Source organism: Onychostoma macrolepis, chromosome 11 (genome assembly GCF_012432095.1).
Source record: "Onychostoma macrolepis isolate SWU-2019 chromosome 11, ASM1243209v1, whole genome shotgun sequence".
Taxonomy (NCBI): Eukaryota; Metazoa; Chordata; class Actinopteri; order Cypriniformes; family Cyprinidae; genus Onychostoma; species Onychostoma macrolepis.
Window position 1 is genome coordinate 27,246,213 of NC_081165.1, and position 20,780 is coordinate 27,266,992.

General features: G+C 35.8%; 1 protein-coding gene across 1 annotated transcript; it reads left to right on the top strand.

The window, feature by feature from the left end:
• The first annotated feature begins 853 nt into the window (after window positions 1–853).
• On the top strand, window positions 854–20,654 carry LOC131549479 (inhibin beta B chain). The gene is made up of 2 exons (XM_058791694.1): window positions 854–2,304; window positions 17,223–20,654. The coding sequence occupies exons 1-2, from the start codon at window positions 1,920–1,922 to the stop codon at window positions 17,996–17,998; spliced, it is 1,161 nt and encodes a 386-aa protein (XP_058647677.1). The 5' UTR covers window positions 854–1,919; the 3' UTR covers window positions 17,999–20,654.
• The last annotated feature ends 126 nt before the right edge of the window (window positions 20,655–20,780 follow it).

A 20,780-nucleotide genomic window follows, 5' to 3' on the forward strand; every position in this document is an offset into this window, starting at 1 on the left:
GTATAGATATGTATAGATGTTTACTTTTATTAATTGCATTAAAGTTATTAGATGCACAAATTATACACAGTTATTCATAGCGAATGTTTTAAGTATGTTAAGTGTCAAATTCATTTGTAAATTTTAATAATTATATTATTTTTGTTTATTTATTTATTTATTTTTTGTAAATTACGCGTTTTTCTGAATATTTTATATTCTGTATAATGCGTAATTTTGCTGCATTTATATTTTATAAATGTAAACAGTACGCAGGGTCTATTTTGTGTGAATTGTTATTTCGGCGAGTGGGGGCGCTGTTTCACAACTTTAAACTTCATCAGTAAGTCGATATCAGTTCTAAACCACAGGAATATTTATTGACATAAAACTAAAAGAAAATGTCATTTTGGTCCAAAGTATTTGTATTATATATACTTTTCATATTTTTCTATTTTAAAATAACTGCTATGGTGGTTTTAGATGCCAAGAAAGTCATATAAAGTCTTTTTATTTTATTTATTTATTTATTTTTATTTATTTTTTTATTTTTTTGAGAGAGAGAGCCAGTTAGTGATCTTTAGATGAGCTTCTCTGGCGCCTGCTTGACCAGTTTACGAGTTCACACGTTCATTCACTCAAACCAGTTAAGGTTTGCTTTCCATGACTAAAACCTACTGGCTATAAATGGTTTTATTCAAAGGGGATGCTTCATCTTTTCCAGACCCACATTTCGTCCTTTGTTTTTGTAAACAGGAATATTTGAACTCGATTTAACCCAAATGATGCATAATCACCTAAAATTGTGTCTTTTGTAATTAGTAGCACATTTAAAAAGGGTCTTTTCTCTTTTAATAAGAATCTGGTCTAAATAAATAGCTTACTTCAACTAAAATGTGGGTCATTGCACACTGCAAAATTAACATATACTTCATAGGCTATATTTATTGCATTTATTTTGCATGTAGCTAATTTTACATTTAGGCTAATTTTAACTCCCAGAAATAACATTTCATTTGAAAGATCACTAATGAATATTGTAAGGCTTATTAAAATGTTGAAATGCACTTTTTTTCTCTCTCCTGTTAAACAGTTTAGTGAAGATTCATTGAAATGTCGCGTTAGTCTTGACACATTTCCCCTGAAGATCCCGAGGTTCCTCAACCTTTATAACCCTGGAGTTGGTGGTTCGTCCCACGTGGTTCCTTCAGTCCAGTATAAAAACTTTCCAGAGGCTCAAAAGCGGCACAATGTCTGTTCGCACGAGAAACGAACCGAACACACACACACACCGAGAGCTATGATGAAGAAGTATATTGGAAACGTACACTGGAAGTCAAAATGCCCAACAAAGGAGGACACGATCTTCATCTGAAGAACTAAAAAGGCGAATGATTATTTGGAGATACTGTGGGCTCCTTCTTTACACTCGCTTCCCTTCACCATGGATGATTTTAACTCAATAGACTGAAGAAATCACCGGGACAAATCATAACAGGTCCTTTGTTTAGTCTGTGGGGTTTTACACGCGTAACACTGAGATTTCCAGTCATGCCATGACGCATCAGACGCGTGCGTAAAAGTGTCATTCGCGGCTGTACGTGGACAGATATCAAGAGCTCTGGTTACTTTATTATTTGCACATCTCACATTTATCAACTTTGAGAAATTCTGATGGTGTATCGAGCCGTTCTCACTGTGATATCGATCCGAATTGTGTTGAAATCGTCGCGGAGTGACCAAAGACAAGAATCAGCCGCAGGAACATATTCCAGGATTTATTGCGTTCGGATCGAACCGGACCTCCTTTAAGAGTGGATTTAACACTTTTAAGTCTCACTTTTTTGGGAGAAAAGAAGGCGGATACGAACTTGGCCGCTTTCATCTCCATCTACCCCGCTCTCGTATCCGCTCGGAACTGCTGCTTATTATCACGGAAGATGAAAAGCTTGTTATTCGAAGTGCTTTGTTTTGTGTCCATCCTCATCTCCATCCGCTGCACACCGGCACCGGACACCGAAACCCCGAGCATCAGCCCGAGCTGCGCGTCCTGCGGGCTCAGCCAGTCGGATGGAGGCACACTGGTGGATGTGGATTTGTTGGAGGCGGTGAAGAGACACATTCTGAGCCGCTTACAGATGCGGGACAGACCCAACATCACCCACCCCATCCCGAAGGCGGCGATGGTGACCGCGCTCAAGAAGCTCCACGCCGGGAAGGTGCGTGAGGACGGGAGGGTGGAGATCCCAAACCTGGATGGACACGCCGCGTCCATGAACGAGGTGGAGGAGGAGACTTCGGAGATCATCAGTTTCGCCGAGACAGGTGTGTATAAGATTTGGCCGCGCGCTCTGCGCGGTTACGCACAGGTAGCCTGTTTCCATTACCCCGTTTCTATGCGCATTTTGAAGTAGCGTATCACATCAGAAACGAGTGATGGAAACGCCACATTTCGAATAAAAATCCCTTAATTCGCAAAAAAAAAAAAAAAAAAAAAAAAGGTTTTAACCCTCGCTTGAGGTGGTTTTTGGGTTAATGCGAATAATGGAAGATGGAAACGCATTTGCCGAGTAAATTCCTCCATGATGCGCATCAAAAAAAGTCATGTGACTTTGCGCTATGGGACGGCACAATCTGACTAACCAGCGGACCGATCTCGCTCCACAGCATCTGAAATATTGTTATGATTATTCTGAAATGCCTGAGCAAAGCCTGTCGTCTCTGTATAATTGCCTCCCAGAACTGTTACAAGACTGCGTTCACAAACAGCTGACATTCACCTCCGAAGCAATGACCGCATTTATTGTGTTTCGTCTGCAAGCGATTATGAGAATTATTATAGGCTATTCAGTGGCTTTTCCTACTTTTCATAGTGATATATAGTGCCAGTTTATCAGGAAGTGACGATTTTGTTCTCTTTGACTCGTTAGAAAAGGTGATCATTCGCGAATGTTTCATGCGATATTCCGGTTTTGCGCATGTATGCATAAGTTAAATTCGCAACTTTGGATGGAAACAAGACTGGTGGGTTTAAGCGCAAACCTTAAAGTTTTGACTACAATCAAAGTATTTAACTTTTCCACTCTTTAGGACAAAATATACGGTTCATTCATTCAAAAGGCTTGATGCATATGGCTGGGCATGTTGTCACAATGTGAATCTGCTATTATAGGCCAACAAACAATACATAAAAGAGAAATAAGAATATAAGCATTAAACTATGCCAAAGTAAAATGTAATTAATATATATATATATATTTTTTTTTTTTACAATTACAACATGTGTGACAACTTGCCCAAATGAACACAAGTTCATCTTTTCAGTTAATATATACGTTTATTATATAGTAACTCTTCTATTAATGTATGTCAGTGTGCTTTTATTGTTTATGTACAGATATTACAAAAACATTGCATTTTAGTCTGGATGAAAGACTTTAAAAATGTTGCTGACATACATCTGTTGTGACAACTAGCCCCGGTCTGTTCGCCCTGTGTATAGGGTGATGCTCTTTATATGGTAGGAAGGGAATTATACAATACTGTCATCTCCAAGTTAAAAACAAACAGTTCTTTGGATTGAAGAATAATTTCTGGGTGTTTAGGCTTCTTGAGTTGCTATATGATTTTTTGAAGATTCATTATAGGTTATTCAGATCAGTGTTTTAAGTTCTTTGAAAGCATCGTAACATTGTGTTATCTAATGATTTGATCTTTTTATTCTATTCAGAATCAGAACCCTTTATTAAAGAATCAAAGAGAGCATTTAAAATCATCAGGGAACTGTTCATGCATTCACAAACCTGTTAAACAATCAAACTAAAGCCACTTGCTGCTTATTAATCAACAAATTCTAGAATCTGCTCTCAACTGATAAAAATGCATCATCTGACAGCAGTGAATCATGAAAACAGATCAACTTTCACTTGCTATTATTATCCAAATGGCAGATTACAATGTTTCTTTTCACTTTTAGTGTTTCTCACTCCAGGCCCTAATACTGATCTGATGAGTGAATCAGGTGAAGAGCAGGACTGAGAAACACTAAAAGTGAGAAAAATGCTGTTAAAGGAATAATTGATCCAAAAATAAAAAACATTTGCTGAAAATGTCCTCGCCCTCAGGTCATACAAGATGTAGATGAGTTTGTTTCTTCATCAGATTTGGAGAAATGTAGCATTGCATCACTGTCTCACCAATGGATGTGAATGGGTGCCGTCAGAATGAGAGTCCAAACAGCTGATAAAAACACCACAATAATCCACACCACTCCAGTCCATCAGTTAACATCTACAGAATACAAAAGCTGTGTGTTTGTAAGAAACAAATACACCATTTTTATTTTTATTTTTTTTACTTGAAACCGTTGCGTCAGCCTAAAATAACAGTCCATCATCCATAATAACGCTTCCTCCATTGAAAAAGTGGTCTGGTCTGAATCAGGACAGAAATCTGCAGATCAAGCAGCGTTTACAAGCCAAAACAGCTCTAAACAAATATGTGGTTGGATTTTGACGTGAGAGACAACAGTAGATGGACTTTTTTTCACTGGAGGAAGCGTTATTATGTATTATGGACTCCCTAAACTCTCTACAACGGTTTGAAGTTAAAAACGTCTTAATGCTGGATTAGTTTCAGCTTTTGTCTTCTCCAGATGTTAACTGATGGACTGGAGTGGTGTGGATTATTGTGATGTTTTTATCAGCTGTTTGGACTCTCATTCTGACGGCACCCATTCACTGCAGAGCATCCATTGCTGAGACACTGATGCAGTGCTAAATTTCTCCAAATCTGATGAAGAAACAAACTCATCTACATCTTGTATGACCTGAGGGTAATTACATTTTCAGCAAACTATCATTTTTGGGTGAACTATTCCTTTAAAGTTACTGGATTACAACTGAACAATCTTCCAACTGTGCCTTATGATCATATTTCATGCGTATTCACCAGTCTTTTACAAAGACAAAAGATGTTTGTCTTCATAATGTTTCAACAAAATGCAATAACTTCTGAAAAGTCTTTTCAATGCAATTGACGTCAAATAGCTACGTAGTAATCTAATATCAGTTAATGCAATAAAGGTAGCATCAGTAAAATCAAATAATGATATTTTTCATAAAGAAAGGCAGGATTGGGATACAAAAAGCTGCTTTAGAGAGTAAACTTGACCTTTAGCATCAAAAATCCTCCTCAAAAGTGTCGTATATGTAGATCCACAGCAAACTCACATTCAGATCAATTTCCACTGGAAACAATCACGTCCCGTGCTGCATTTTTCCCTCTTGAATATCCTGTTACATTCAAAAATCTGTCACATTATGCAAGTAAAATGGGATGCAAAGAGCGTTTCATGTTGACTTCACGAGCAGAATTGAGTTTTTTCAGCTTTAGCTTTTCAATGTATTGAATTTGCTAAACAAATTGAGCAGCATGCAGCAAGAGTTCAAGGTTAAAATCACTTCAGAAGCAAAGAGCTCACGCTTGCACTCAAAAACAACGAATGAATCTTTGCTTAGTAAAGCACATATTTATAAACGTCACAGCACGCACGATTGAATCTTACCAACGCACCGCAGGTCCGGTCGCGAGTCCACAAGATTTCAAGCACCATTTAGGACAAGGCCGCAATTATCCAAACCCAGCGCAGATCTGGACCTTTGACCTTTTGTGCTGTGCTGCTCCGTGGCTGCCAAGATGAAACTCGCATCCGGACGAGATCCAGGAGCTGTTTATTGAAATGATGGAGCTGTAACATGAGTAGCGGTTCACATACGGTTGCCCTGCCATTCCTGATCGCGTCGGGTTAACCGGTCGATATACGGCCTGCTATTATCCAATGCTTTCACAATAGACACAGTGTGGCAGGTTACTGGATGCAACGTATTTTTGTTTTGCAGATTTACTGCTAAAATGAAGTCTTTTTGAGGCCTTTGCTTGAAAAATCTGAGTCTTAAAGTCAACATGTTTTATTTCCATAATGTGACATATTCAAAAATGAAACAGACATAAACGCACAATAAAGAATGCTTTAAAACATGATTTCATTCACTGACAAGATTGATGGCGTCAACTGAAAAGTAAAGTCATTTTAGAGGTAGAACAAGTATTATATTGTGATGAAAGATTATAAAGAGTATTATTTTTTTTTTAGAACAACATGCACTGATGAATCATTCACAATAAGACCATTTAATGAAAATTAAATAAATGAAAAAGGAAGACAAAACAACAAGCAAGTAATAATAATAATAATAATGCCACAATGAATCTCAAAGTTCTCTATGGGTCAGAATATAAAAACAGAATTATTATAAAATATAAAAAGTTAAGTAAATGAAAAAGGAAGATAAAACAAGAAGGAAATGATAAGAATTATTAAGATATTATAATAAGAAGTATACAAATTTTACAGTATATATGTGTTTCGCAGCTCAGAATATAAAAGAATAGAAATATATTATAAATAAAATATAGGAAAATAAATAAAGCAAAAAGGAAGATAAAACGGAGAGGTTGCAATTTATAATAACTTCCATTAGTATGTCATTAAAAACATTATGTAACGCATTAATGCTTCATCTATAAATAATAGAAAATAAATAAAGAAAAGAAAATTGAAAAAGAAAATTAAAACAAGGAAATAATGATAATGATAATAATAATTAGTGCTGTCAAATGATTAATCGCATCCAAAATAAAGGTTTTTGTTCACATAATATATGTGTGTACTGTGTATATTTATTATGCATATATAAAGACACACACATACAACATATATTTTTAAAATATTTACGTGGATACATTTATATATTTAAGATATAAACGTAACATATTTTTCTTAAATATATACATGCATCTGTGTGTGTTTATATATACATCATAAATATACACAGTACACACATATATTATGTAAACAAAAACTTTTATTTTGGATGCGATTAATCACGATTAATCGTTTGACAGCACTAATAATAATAATAATAATACAATTCCGTAAATGTATATATAAATAGTAGTAGTAAAATTAATAAAATGCTAATTAAATAAATACAATCTTTAGAGACTTAAATATCAAATTCAAAATATTCAACTTAAAAAGTAAATATCATTTCTAAATCCAGAACCTTCTTTTTCAAAAATGCATACATTTATGATATTGAATTTATGCACGGTAGCCAGTCAGAAAGCAGTTTTCTGGTAAAAGCTTGCAGTCGCAGTGATCTGATGAAGCCGTCACGGAGCGGGTTGGGATTCTGCCTGTGCGTCTCATTAGGATGCGGGGTGACCTCAGGACAAGGAGCTCTGGAAGACGTCCAGGATCTTCTTGAGGATCTCATTTTCTTTAAGAATGGTGCTGCCCTGCGCTGGCAGAGGCCAGTCGAGTCCCTCTAGGTTTCTGTGACATCTTAATGGTGTGTGGAGACTCAGGTGAGGACGGCTGCCAAGAGGGAGAATTCGCTCGCGCTGTCTATTAGAGCCAATGATGAATGTGCTCCGCGCTTAGCAAAAGGCCTGAATCGAAGCGGGAAGCCGTCCAACCTGTAATCATGCGTCGCCCCACGTCACCGCTTGTTTTTAGCTGCGCTTTTACGCTTTGATTTTGCCAGCTGGAAGCGGCGCTGACAGTAAACACCTTCCCTCCTCTGTTCAGTCGTGCTCAGGCATCACTAGTGCTCATACTACCCCTTACCAAAAAGTATTATACTTCAAGTTTATTTTATTAAGTATACTTAAGTAAAGTTCAAGTATATTTTTAAGTATACTTTATGTAGTAAGTATACAAATATCAGTGTACTAGTAGTATACTTGTAAGTGTACTATTTCAATACTCCTTGGGACGAAATTGGCCTACTTTTAAGTATACTTTAAGTATAACTAGTAGTAAACTTTGAGTACACAGCTAGTTTACATCAATGTTTTTGCTTGGACTGCAACTACACTAAACGTGAACTTATAGGTATACTGATAGTTTACTAATTAAATACTTGTAGTAGCATTTTTAGTACACTTTGAAGTATAGTCTCAGTAAACTACTAGTTTAGTAGTTTTATACTGCAAGTACACTTGTAAGTTATTTTTTTAAGTGAACTTTACATCATACTTTAAGTATACTACTATGTCCCTATTTAGGTATTAATTTGTATATATTTTGTTATATGAATATCTGAACATACAAAACATCAAAAGAAAGAACAGAGTATCTGCTTGTAAACAAAAACATTTTATTCTAGCTGCATGCATTCTTTTTTAAACACTTGAATGTGGGTAAGTTTCATAAATAAAAAATAAAGAAATAAACAACATTTTGAACAAAAAGCTGAAAAAAAGACTATGAATTGGATTCAGAATGATAATCAAAACGTAGATGGAGTCGATCAACACCCCAAAGCTTGACAGTCATTATTACCTCTTCATTGGTGACATTTTATTCCATAATGTTACACAGTTTTGATGCTGTTTTATATCTGATGATCATGTCAGATTACATGTGGAAACATCTGTTGTTTCGGTTTCTTCTTCACTTGTAATTTTTTTTTTTTTTTTGGAAATTCTGTAAAGAAGATGTGTACTAGCGCCCCCTACCATATAAAAATAAAAACACGGATTCTAGGAGCACAAGTATAGCTCAAATATATTTTGACTTTTTCTAAGTATAAGTCAAGTATACTTAAATGTCATTTTAAGTATATTTATGAGAAGTACATATAAAGCCCATTTCTGAGAAGTACATGAAAAGTAGACTAAATGTATGCTTTCCTATTTTTTAGTTTAAAAGAAATATACAAATAGCACACTTGAATAAACTTCTTTTTCATAAGGGACAGGTTATTGATCTGAACAAACACTTAACACAGTGCTGTAACTACTGCTGGTTGTGTCTGAAAATCACCGGGTTAGTTAAAGAGAAGTGTGCCAAACGGTGTTGGTATTGTTAACTAAAACTACTGAAAATTGTTTTTGGTAGCTGAAATCATGTTGATATAAAAATAAAGTATAATACATATAAAATATAAAATATAAAAATAAATAATATAAAAAAATATTAGATTTAAAACAAACTTAAGTTTAAATTGAAGTACTAATTACTAAAAAAACACTAAAACTAAAACTGAAATGAATGTAAATTAAAACAAATTGTTTTTGATATGTGAAATAGAGGTTATATAAAACAATATAATAAAATGTATAATATATAATAAAATATTAGATAAAAATAAAATAAAATGAAGAAATGTTGGCAACTAACTAAAATAAATAAGTTTAAACTGAACTACTAAAATGACTCAAATTGAAATAAATGTAAATTAGAAATATTTGTTGGTAACTGAAATAAAGCTAATATAAATAAAATATATAAAAAACTAAAAAATTGAAATGAAAATATATTGTTCTGAAATAAGTATAAACTGAAGTACCACGGAAATAAATGTAATGTAAAATAATTTTTCAGTAATTGAAATAAAACTGATATAAAATACAATCTAATCAAATATATAAAAATAAAATATTAGAAGGAAAAATTTTGATGAAAAATATTTTTTTTATTTTGGCACCTAACTGAAATAAATAAGTTTAAATTGAAGTACTGAAGTTACTAAAATTAAAGCTTAAATAAAAGTAAATTAAAACTAATTGTTTTGGCATTTGAAATAGAGTTGATCTAAAATAAAATATATAATGTATAATAAAACAGATGAAAAACTTAAAGTGCCCCTATTATGGGTTATGAAAGGTTCCCCAACAACAGGTTGACATGCATGCAAGGTAAAAAAAAAAAAAAAAAAAAACACTTTCATTTTCTTATAATATGCATTTATTTTTACCTTATTTGCTCAACGATTCATTTTTCCAAACCCCTCCTTTGTGTGACGCTAATCTGCGGTGATTGGTCGATTGGTCCATTTCATTTAAAGCAGAGTTTGTGAGCACAGTGCTTTGTGTACAGCGTTACCGGGGAAACTGAAACCAAAAGCTGCACCTAGTGGCAAAGAATGAATTTGCATTTTCATTCAGACCAATGCGAAAATCAAGTTTTCCCAGGTCTGCACGCAAAACAAGTGGGCGGGAAATATGCTAATGTTTCATGTTGACATCAACCAAAGTCTCTTTAAGAATTAAATTCTATAGCCTTTGCTTCAACATGAAACGGCTTGGGATTCGTTTTAAAAACGACTCGTTTCAATGATTTAGAGTCGACTCTTTCTTTTGAGAGACGATAACTTTATACACGGTGCACTTTCAGATTTAAAATATTGCAGGATGTTTTCATAAATGTTATAATGTAATAAACTCATAATAGGGGCACTTTAAATTTAAAATGATTTATTTCAGTTATTTTTGTTTAAGTACTAAATATAGTAAAACCAAAATAGCAGTCAATTACAACTATATAGAAATCAATACAAAAAATGTTCACTTGTCAAGATGCTAAAACATCCACAGAAAGGAACCAGGATATAAAAGACACACAGGATAGCAAGCAAGCAACCAATGCACCCTAGCAACCTCATTGCAACATGAAGAGTTATGTCTCTGTCTATTATATTCTAATTCCACATGTTTGTTATGATTTCTCTTGGTAAATGGATCAGCATTGATGTGCCGCATACACATATACATATACAGTAATAACCTTCATTAGCATGTCATTAAAAGCATTTTATAACAGGATCATTAGTTCATGTGCATTCAGATATAAATATAATGAACATATGTGAAACTGAATGATATTACTAACTATTTGATTGTGCATTAAAGCGATATTTCACCAAAAATGAACACAATAAAAGTTACTTTTGTGATGATATGATCTGTGAAGCATCATATAGTGTAATATTGTTAGTATTGTTTTGTATTATACTGTATATATTATATATTATTATGCTGTATATAAGTATTATGTATATATTAGTAGTATTTTCTTCATTTATGCTAGATTTAAGTTGAATTTAAGGTTTAACACCAGATAATGGATTAACGCACATTAAATTAAATGAAATTTTAACATGCATTAAAGAGATAGTTCACCCAAAAATTAACATAATATTGTGTTCCGAGAAAGAAAAAAAAGTAACTTTTGTGACAGTGTGATCTACACTGGAAAAAAAATTAAGTCGAGCGAACTTAAAAAATATTGTTTTACCAGCTTTAGCAGATTTTTGAGTTTGCTCAAATTATTTTTGTGGGAGATTCTCAAATTTTTGTTGTATAAACTTAAAACGACAAGTTGAGAAAACTCAAAAATCTGCTGAAGCTGGTTGCCTTCAAATTTTAAGTTGGCTCACCATTTTTTTTTTTTACAGTGTATGAAGCATCATATAGTGTAATACTGTTAGGATTGTTTTTAATATATACTACTATTATTATTATTATTATTATTATTATATATTAGTAGTATTTCTTTTGCTAAATTTAATTTTAATTTAAGATTTCATAGAATAAAATAGATGAATATCTATTATATTAATATGCATTAAACAGATATTTCAGTAATATTTTTAGTATTTAAGTAGTATTAGTATGCTACATTTGTTCTAAATTACCGTTCAAATGAATGTTTAATAGAATCAAATGAATTTGCATTGAATGTAGGAGTATTTATTTTTGTGTGCACATTTAAATTTAAAGCATTTTGTTTTATTTAATTTTAAATGAAATTTAACATCAATGATGCAAAATACTACTAAAACATACATAATACAAATGTATTATTATATATATATAACGTATAATAACAGTAATGTAAAATACAAAAGATTTTTGCATGAACTTTCCCTTTAATACACTATTTTGTGCCCAGGAAGAAAAAAGTCAGTTGAGACAACAGCTGCGAAGCATCATGCAGTGTCATATTATTTGTTATTGTTACTAATGAAAGTTTTCATAACATATTACCTCTAATTCAGCAGGACAGAGTTTACATTTAAATGAGTTACAGTGCTGTGCTGAAACCAAATGTGATTATCCAATCACAGGCCTACGAGCTGCCCATGTGACACTCTCTCTGTCTCTCTCGGCACAGCTGCGCTCAGCATGTTACACAATTACACTCATATCCAGAATATTTTTTGATTTATTTTTAAACATTTCTATTTTATGTGTGTTTTGCGGATGCTTTTCAGCCAAACTCCTGAAGGCTCGGATTTATTAATCCATTACAGAGAGAGAGAAAGATCATATTTCTTGTTTTATGTGGAAGTCTGTTTGGCCACATGGGCTGCGGTGGGGAAAAACCAAGAGAGAGAGAAACCCGAAAGATGTCGTATTAGTTTGTTTGCTAAGTCAGTCATGTGATCAGATGCATGATAAAACAGGTGTAAAATCCTGAGAAGTTAGTTCAGATGTATGGTTTGTAAGCGGCAGAGATGGGTTTTGATGAATCTGGTCGGTGGCTCCAGAAGCGGTCAGTATCATGTAAATGTGTCCTTTTGTGAATGTCAAAGGGATGTGCTTGATCGGGCTCTCACTGTACGGCTGTATGTACACGTTTCCTGTGACGTCACGCGGCTCATTGTGTGTCTCTGTGGCTCACAGGAAGTCTTTGCTGGTTTGTGTTGTTCTCTCTCAAGCTCTCTGACTCCTGTCATCTCCATCCAGACCCCCGGCAGCTCTGGACCGGACCCCAGAATAACGCCGCTGTCACGAGACCCTGAGAACACACATTTAACCATACAATAATCATCAGCAAAACCTCCCAAGGACACGTCTGGGTCGTATTTCACCCTAAAATCAGAATAAATACAAAATGATTTTTTTGCACAAGGATTTATTATATTCTACACACAATGAAGCTTATTTATTGGACAGTTTTATCTTTGCATTGTGATTTATTTTCATGATTTAAATTTATAACATCATAGTCATGTTTTACTTGAATTTATGCTGAATTTATATTTAATTTAAGGTTCAATACAATAAAAATCGGTAAATCTCATGAAACCTTCTAAGAACGTGTCTGGATCAAATTAGAATTAAGAAATTATATTTTTGCACAAAGATCAGTAATGTCAGTAATGCGAGTATGTGAAATTGTATATTATATATAATACATTATAAGTATATATAACAATTAGCCTAATATGAAATTTAAATAGTAAAATATAAATTATGCAAAATTTTAGTTTAATCAAAGGTTAAATAAAATAAGATGGGTGAATCTCAAAAAGATAAAAATGAGATATACAATAAAATTAAATTAGATATATACAGTGGGGCAAAAAAGTATTTAGTCAGCTACTAATTGTGCAAGTTCTCCCACTTAAAAAGATGAGAGAGGCCTGTAATTTTCATCATAGGTATACCTCAACTATGAGAGACAAAATGAGAAAAATCACATTGTAGGATTTTTAAAGAATTTATTTGCAAATTATGGTGGAAAATAAGTATTTGGTCAATAACAAAATTTAATCTCAATACTTTGTTATATACCCTTTGTTGGCAATGACAGAGGTCAAACGTTTTCTGTTATGCCGAGTTCACACTGCACGATTTTAGCCGACTTTTCACTCGCCGACAGGTTTTGATAAATCGCCGGCAAATCGGAGCTCGTCGCGCAGTGTGAATTATCAAAGACAAGATCTGAGAGAATCGCCGATACGTCGCCAACGCCCGTGAAATATTTGGCATGCTAAATATCTGGAGCTGTCGGCAATTCACAATCACGCTGTGTGCAATGATTTCGGACTGAAAACTACATCGGCGATGACCTTCAGCCAATGAGACACAAAGATACAGGGCAGAGGGAAGTTCGGTGAGGAGTTATAGACCATATCAGTATTTTAAAATGTACAATTATATCATACAGAAACAAGCACAAATGCTTGACCAGCCGCAACATCAGCATAACAGTTACTGCAAAATTATTATTTACCACTCTTTGCAGAACACAATCCCTGTTCCCTGCCCTCCTGCATAATCTGTTTTTCTTTTTGTAGCTGAAATCAGTGCACAGACAATTTGCAGGCTATATTTTTAATATTTCCAGTCTTGCTCGAGAACAACGGGCTGACGCACGCAGGTCCCCGCGTTATTTCCTTATCACTTCTCGCGTGTGTTTTGTTGTGAAACGTAGTTTGCGGATCAGACAGAGTTGTCGGCGATTCTTCCTATTGTGAAATCGTGCAATGTGAAAGCCCCTGTCGCCGATCCATCGTGCAATGTGAACACAGCAGCGACTGAATGCTACCCCAGATAGTCACGCAGTGTGAAAACAACAGCGATCCGACGAGTTTGAAAATCGTGCAGTGTGAACTAGGCATAAGTCTTCACAAGTTTTTCACACACTGTTGCTGGTATTTTGGCCCATTCCTCCATGCAGATCTCCTCTAGAGCAGTAATGTTTTGGGGCTGTCGCTGGGCAACACGGACTCCAAAGATTTTCGATGGGGTTGAGATCTGGAGACTGACTAGGCCACTCCAGGACCTTGAAATGCTTCTTACGAAGCCACTCCTTCGTTGCCCGGGCGGTGTGTTTGGGATCATTGTCATGCTGAAAGACCCAGCCACGTTCCATCTTCAATGCCCTTGCTGATGGAAGGAGGTTTTCACTCAAAATCTCACGATACATGGCCCCATTCATTCTTTCGTTTACACGGATCAGTCGTCCTGGTCCCTTTGCAGAAAAACGGCCCCAAAGCATGATGTTTCCACCCCCATGCTTCACAGTAGGTATGGTGTTCTTTGGATGCAACTCAGCATTCTTTCTCCTCCAAACACGACAAGTTGAGTTTTTACCAAAAAGTTATATTTTGGTTTCATCTGACCATATGACATTCTCCCAATGCTCTCTAGCAAACTTCAGATGGGCCCGGACATGTACTGGCTTAAGCAGGGGGACACGTCTGGCACTGCAGGATTTGAGTCCCTGGCGGCGCAGTGTGTTACTGATGGTAGCCTTTGTTACTTTGGTCCCAGCTCTCTGCAGGTCATTCACTAGGTCCCCGTGTGGTTCTGGGATTTTTGCTCACAGTTCTTGTGATCATTTTGACCCCAGGGTGAGATCTTGCGTGGAGCCCCAGATCGAGGAGATTATCAGTGGTCTTGTATGTCTTCCATTTTCTAATAATTGCTCCCACAGTTGATTTCTTCACACCAAGCTGCTTACCTATTGCAGATTCAGTCTTCCCAGCCTGGTGCAGGTCTACAATTTTGTTTCTGGTGTCGTTTGACAGCTCTTTGGTCTTGGCCATGGTGGAGTTTGGAGTTGGACTGTTTGAGGTTGTGGACAGGTGTCTTTTATACTGATAACGAGTTCAAACAGATGCCATTAATACAGGTAACGAGTGGAGGACAGAGGAGCCTCTTAAAGAAGAAGTTACAGGTCTGTGAGAGCCAGAAATCTTGCTTGTTTGTAGGTGACCAAATACTTATTTTACCGAGGAATTTACCAATAAATTCTTTAAAAATCCTACAATGTGATTTTCTGGATTTTTTTTTCTCATTTTGTCTCTCATAGTTGAGGTATACCTATGATGAAAATTACAGGCCTCTCTCATCTTTTTAAGTGGGAGAACTTGCACAATTGGTGGCTGACTAAATACTTTTTTGCCCCACTGTAAAAATAGATATGCTGCAAGAAATGAAGCCTATTACAAGACAACACAAATTATTTATTGAAATTATTTGTATGACAATTAAGAACATTTCTCTCTTATTCTCATTACTGTAATGTGAACATATGAATTCAAATCTCTGCTAAATTTAAGTTTAATTTAAGGTTTATTTAAATAATATGGGTGGGTCCAAGAACAGGGTTGCATTTTAACTTGAAATCTGAAAAAAATTAATTATATTGTGCAAAAAAGCTCATTTATAAGACAAAAAAAAAAAAAAAAAAATATATATATATAGTGACATTATTTAAATAAATTATTTAGATCTATCTATCTATCTATCTATCTATCTATCTATCTATATATCTATCTGTCTGTCTGTCTGTCTGTCTGTCTGTCTATCTATCTATCTATACAGTCATGGCCAAAAATATCGGCACCCTTGGTAAATATGATCAAAGAAGGCTGTGAAAATGAATCTGCATTGTTAATTCTTTTGATCTTTTATTTAAAAATAAATCACAAACATCTAACCTTTCATTGGATAATACAAATTTAAAATGGGGGGAAATACCATTATGAAATAAATGTTTTTCCTCAAATACACGTTGGACACAATTATTGGCACCCCTAGAAATTCTTATGAGTAAAATATCTATTTTAAGTATATTCCCATTCATATTCACAATTTTGAGCACTCCAGGGTGATTATGAACATGAAATTATCCAGCCATGGCTTCCTGTTTCACAGAAATATAAATAAGAAGGAAAAAACAGCCCAAATTCCCTTAATCATCCATCACAATGAGAAAAACCAAAGAATATATTTCTGATGTGCAGCAAAAGATAATTGAGCTTCACAAATTAGTGAAGTGGCTTTAAGAAAAGATCTAGAGCAGTGAAAATTCCCATTTCCACCATCAGGGCAATAAGTAATAATTTCCAATCAACATAAAATGTTATAAAACTGCCTGGAAGAGGACGTGTGTCTATATCGCCCTAATGCACGGTGAGGAGGAGAGTTTGAGTGGCTTAAGACTCTCCAAGGACCACAGCTGGAGAATTGCAGAAAATAGTCTCGGGGTCAGAAAACCTTTTTAAAAAAAGAATTTGTCAAACAGCACCTACATCAGCACATGTTGTTCAGGAGGGTTTCAAGAAAAATTTTCCTCGCTCATCCAAAAACAAAATCCAGCATATTCAGTTATCAGACACAACTGGAACTTCAAATGGGACTGGTGTTCTCTAACCTCATCAGGCATTATAGGAGAATATTTAAAGCTGTTAAACTGGCAAATGGAGGTTTCAAAAAGTATTGGTATCTATCTATCTATCTATCTATCTATCTATCTATATATATATATATATATATATATCTATAGGCTATATACACACACACATACAGTAAAAAAATGACGTCGTCTTAATGTCTTACAGTAATGAGAATCTCATGAGACTGAACACGATTTAATGTCTTTAGGTTGAAGTGGTCCCAGTTTAGGGGGCCGTTCATGACGGCCTTAGGGATTTGCTGCCCTCTCTGAATGTTAATGTCTCGAGTCTTTATCCTATAGGCTTTGAGTTCACCAGGTTCATTGGGTTCACGGGGAGCATATTGCCCAAGTCAGCTGAACAACAGCTGATGAAATGCACTAAGCTGATCATTTCTCTCTTTTCTTAATCCCACAGACGAATCGCTGACCTCCAAAACCAGCCTGTTTTTTGTGATCTCCAATGAGGGCAACCAGAACCTGTACGTGTCCCAGGCCAGCCTGTGGTTGTACTTCAAGCTTCTGCCTAATGTTTTGGAGAAAGGCTCAAGGAGAAAGGTCACGGTGAAGGTTTACTCGCAGGAACCCGGACTCGGGAGCAAGTGGAACTTGGTGGAGAAACGTGTGGATCTCAAACGCAGCGGATGGCACACTTTTCCATTGACGGATGCCGTGCAAATGGTTTTCACCAAAGGTGATCGCCGGCAGAACCTGGACGTACGGTGCGAAGTGTGCGATAAGATGGGCGTCATGCCTATTTTGGTGAACACGGCCGATGAATCCCACCGTCCATTCCTTGTGGTCCAAGCACGAGCAGCCGACAACAAACACCGCATCCGCAAACGAGGCCTTGAATGCGACGGCAGCAGCAGTTTGTGTTGCCGCCAACAGTTTTACATCGATTTCCGCCTCATCGGCTGGAACGATTGGATCATCGCCCCGTCAGGGTACTTTGGGAATTATTGCGAAGGGAATTGTCCAGCATACATGGCCGGAGTTCCTGGATCGGCTTCATCTTTCCACACGGCCGTCGTGAACCAATACCGCATGCGAGGAATGAGTCCGGGATCCATGAACTCCTGCTGCATCCCGACCAAACTCAGCACCATGTCCATGCTGTATTTCGATGACGAATACAACATCGTGAAACGGGATGTGCCCAACATGATCGTCGAGGAGTGCGGCTGCGCTTGAGACTTCCAAAATATCATAGTAAGAAACTAATATTTATGACTTATCTGTGCTCACAAATCCACGCACACACCCCAACTCTTCCACGCATCTTTGTACATATATTTATGTTCTTTAATCATCGAGCTATTTAGTTCCAGTCTACAGGTTTGTATGATACTGTCATGTCAAAGGGATGGGATTGCTTTTATCTCTATTTACACTCTTAAAAACAAAGGTTCTTTTTATTGGCAACGATGGTCATCCATTAGACAAAAGGTTCTTTAGATTAATAAAATATTCTTCACACTGGTACTTTTAGATGGATAGTTCAGCCAAAAATGAAAATTTTGATGTTAATTTACTCATCCTCAGGCCATCCAAGATGTAGGTGGATTTTGTCTTCAGTAGAACAGTGAAGAAGATTTTTAAGATGAAACCGTGGTCCTTGGTGATTCATAAAATGCAAGTCAGCGGCTGCCAGCACTTTGAGAATCAAAAAAGCATATACAGTCAAAACAAAATGAATACCCGTGGCTCCTGACGATATACTGAGGTCTTATGAAGTGAAACGATCGGTCGGTGCAAGAAATTGAACATTTTTTATAACATTATTTCCTGTAATCCAGAGCCTCAGGCAAACTGGGAAATCTGATTCTTTTCCATGAACTGGTTTGTTTCAATGAACTGATTCAGTTCACTAGTTCATTTACGCAATGATGCAATGACGTCACGTATACAAAATTATATTATTAAAGGACCCAATAATGATGTGAAACATGGATGTTTTGCATGTCTAATGCATATAAACTGAATTAACTAGTCTTCATCATCTTACCTTTTTACATAAACAATGAGAAACCATATAAACATTCATTTTACCGCTTCATTCGAGTGTTTGGTTCATGCATGCACCTATCAGCGGCCCATCGGTCTTTGGTCCAAATCGAACTGAGCGCTGAATCAGTTCATTCGTCATAAGATCAGATACACCACCATTATGGCTCATTTTGAGTCAGAGTGACTGTCAGGCGCCTCAAAGCGTGTTTTGATTTAGTAACTTGTAGATCTGTGCTGCTTAAGCCGTGAACTGTTTCCGACCGTTCAGTTCAATCTGGTGAATTGATTGAACTTATTCACTAAAATGAACCTGTTCAACTTCAAAAGAATCATGCATTTGTGAACTGGACATCACTTTGGACCGTTTGCCTGAGGCTCTGGATTACAAGTAATAATGTTGTAAATAATGTTCAGTTTCTTGCACAGACTGATTGTTTTGCTTCATAAGACCTCTATATATCATCAGGAGCCACAGGTATTAATTTTGCGTTCCTTGATATGCCTTTTTTTAATTCTCAAAAACGGGCAGCCGCTGATCTGCATTGCATGTATTACCAAGGATCACGTTTTCCAGTAAAAATCTTCTTTACTGTTCTACTGAAGAACAAAAGTCACCTATATCTAGGATGGCCTGAGGGTGAGTAAATTAACACCACATTTTCATTTTTGGGTGAACTATCCCTTTAAGAACTGTTGACTGAAAGATTGTTTGGGGAACCAAAAATGGTTATTTTATGGAATCGCAAAGAAAGCCCCCTTTCGAAACCTTTATTTTTAAGAGTGTAGTTTGGTTCTCTTTAAAAATGGAAAGAGGAGGGGTGATCTTCTCAAAAGACTTTATCTGTGTACCTTCCCGAAAAGCACTGACCATCTTCTCAAAGCAACGCCAGCACTTCCCACATTGAGTCCATTGAGTGACAACCAATCCATTCGAGAGCATCCGTCTTCAGCGAACATCTGCAAAGAGCTACAACAATCCTTGGGTTTCTCGACAGACATGAGATCCATTCATAAATCATGAGGCGTGTTTTGTTATGTCTCGGTTGTGATTATTCATGCAACAAGCCGAAGACACGCTTCTGAAACACAAGCGAATCCAGTGATCTCATGAATTGCCAAACTCTTCAGTTACGTCATGGTGCAGCATAGCACTTGCAAAAAATATCGAAAATGCACAATATAAAGCACTTGCAGACTTAAAAATGCCTTTGAAGGTACCAAGTGGCGCGCCTCATTCACGATTCCTCTGAAATAAGTGCCGCACAAGCTATGCAATGTATAGTAGTGACCTACACCGGATGACCCACTTGTTATGAACTGTTTTCAATACTTGAAATGTAAACTTTCGCTTCCTACTCTGGGCGGATGGTTGTTACAATGTTTGCACTGAAGTTGCATTATTAGTAAAGAAAAAACCTGCCATTGAAAAAAAAAAAGAAAAGTTATTTTTATAGAAGCTGAAACTGAATTCTGTTCAAATGTATTATACCGAATTATGGAACCAAAGAGGCCAAGATTTTAGCTATTGTGAGATGGCAAGGCCATCGGATTCTTTTGTAAAATACTTTTTAAATCGCAAGAGGCCTAAACAATGTATCAGGGTACAACAGAATGGATTCCATTTTCAAGTTGTTGTTTTGTACAGTAGATAAATGGAATATTTCATATTTTTCCATCAATTTAATTTTTTTTTTCTTTCAGTTTTCTATTTAATACTTCTGTAGCGTCTCTTCCGGAATCATTTAGAGTCAAATACATGCCATCTCTGTACAGCTTATGTAAGATAAAAATGCTTTTAAATATTTTGTTCTTTGTAACTGTTATGAAATAAATTTCTTATACTGCATCAAAATCGACTTGTGTTACTTTTACATTCATGTTTATGCATTTGGCAGATGCTTTTATCCATTGCATTCAAGGTACAGTATGCACTTTATCAGTTCATGCATTTCCTGGGAATCAAACC

Excerpts from the sequence above, each read along its gene's own strand:
- LOC131549479 (XM_058791694.1), top strand. The coding sequence starts at position 1,920 with ATGAAAAGCTTGTTATTCGAAGTGCTTTGTTTTGTGTCCATCCTCATC. Across the intron at positions 2,305-17,222 it reads CATCAGTTTCGCCGAGACAG|ACGAATCGCTGACCTCCAAA; the intron begins GTGTGTATAAGA and ends TTAATCCCACAG.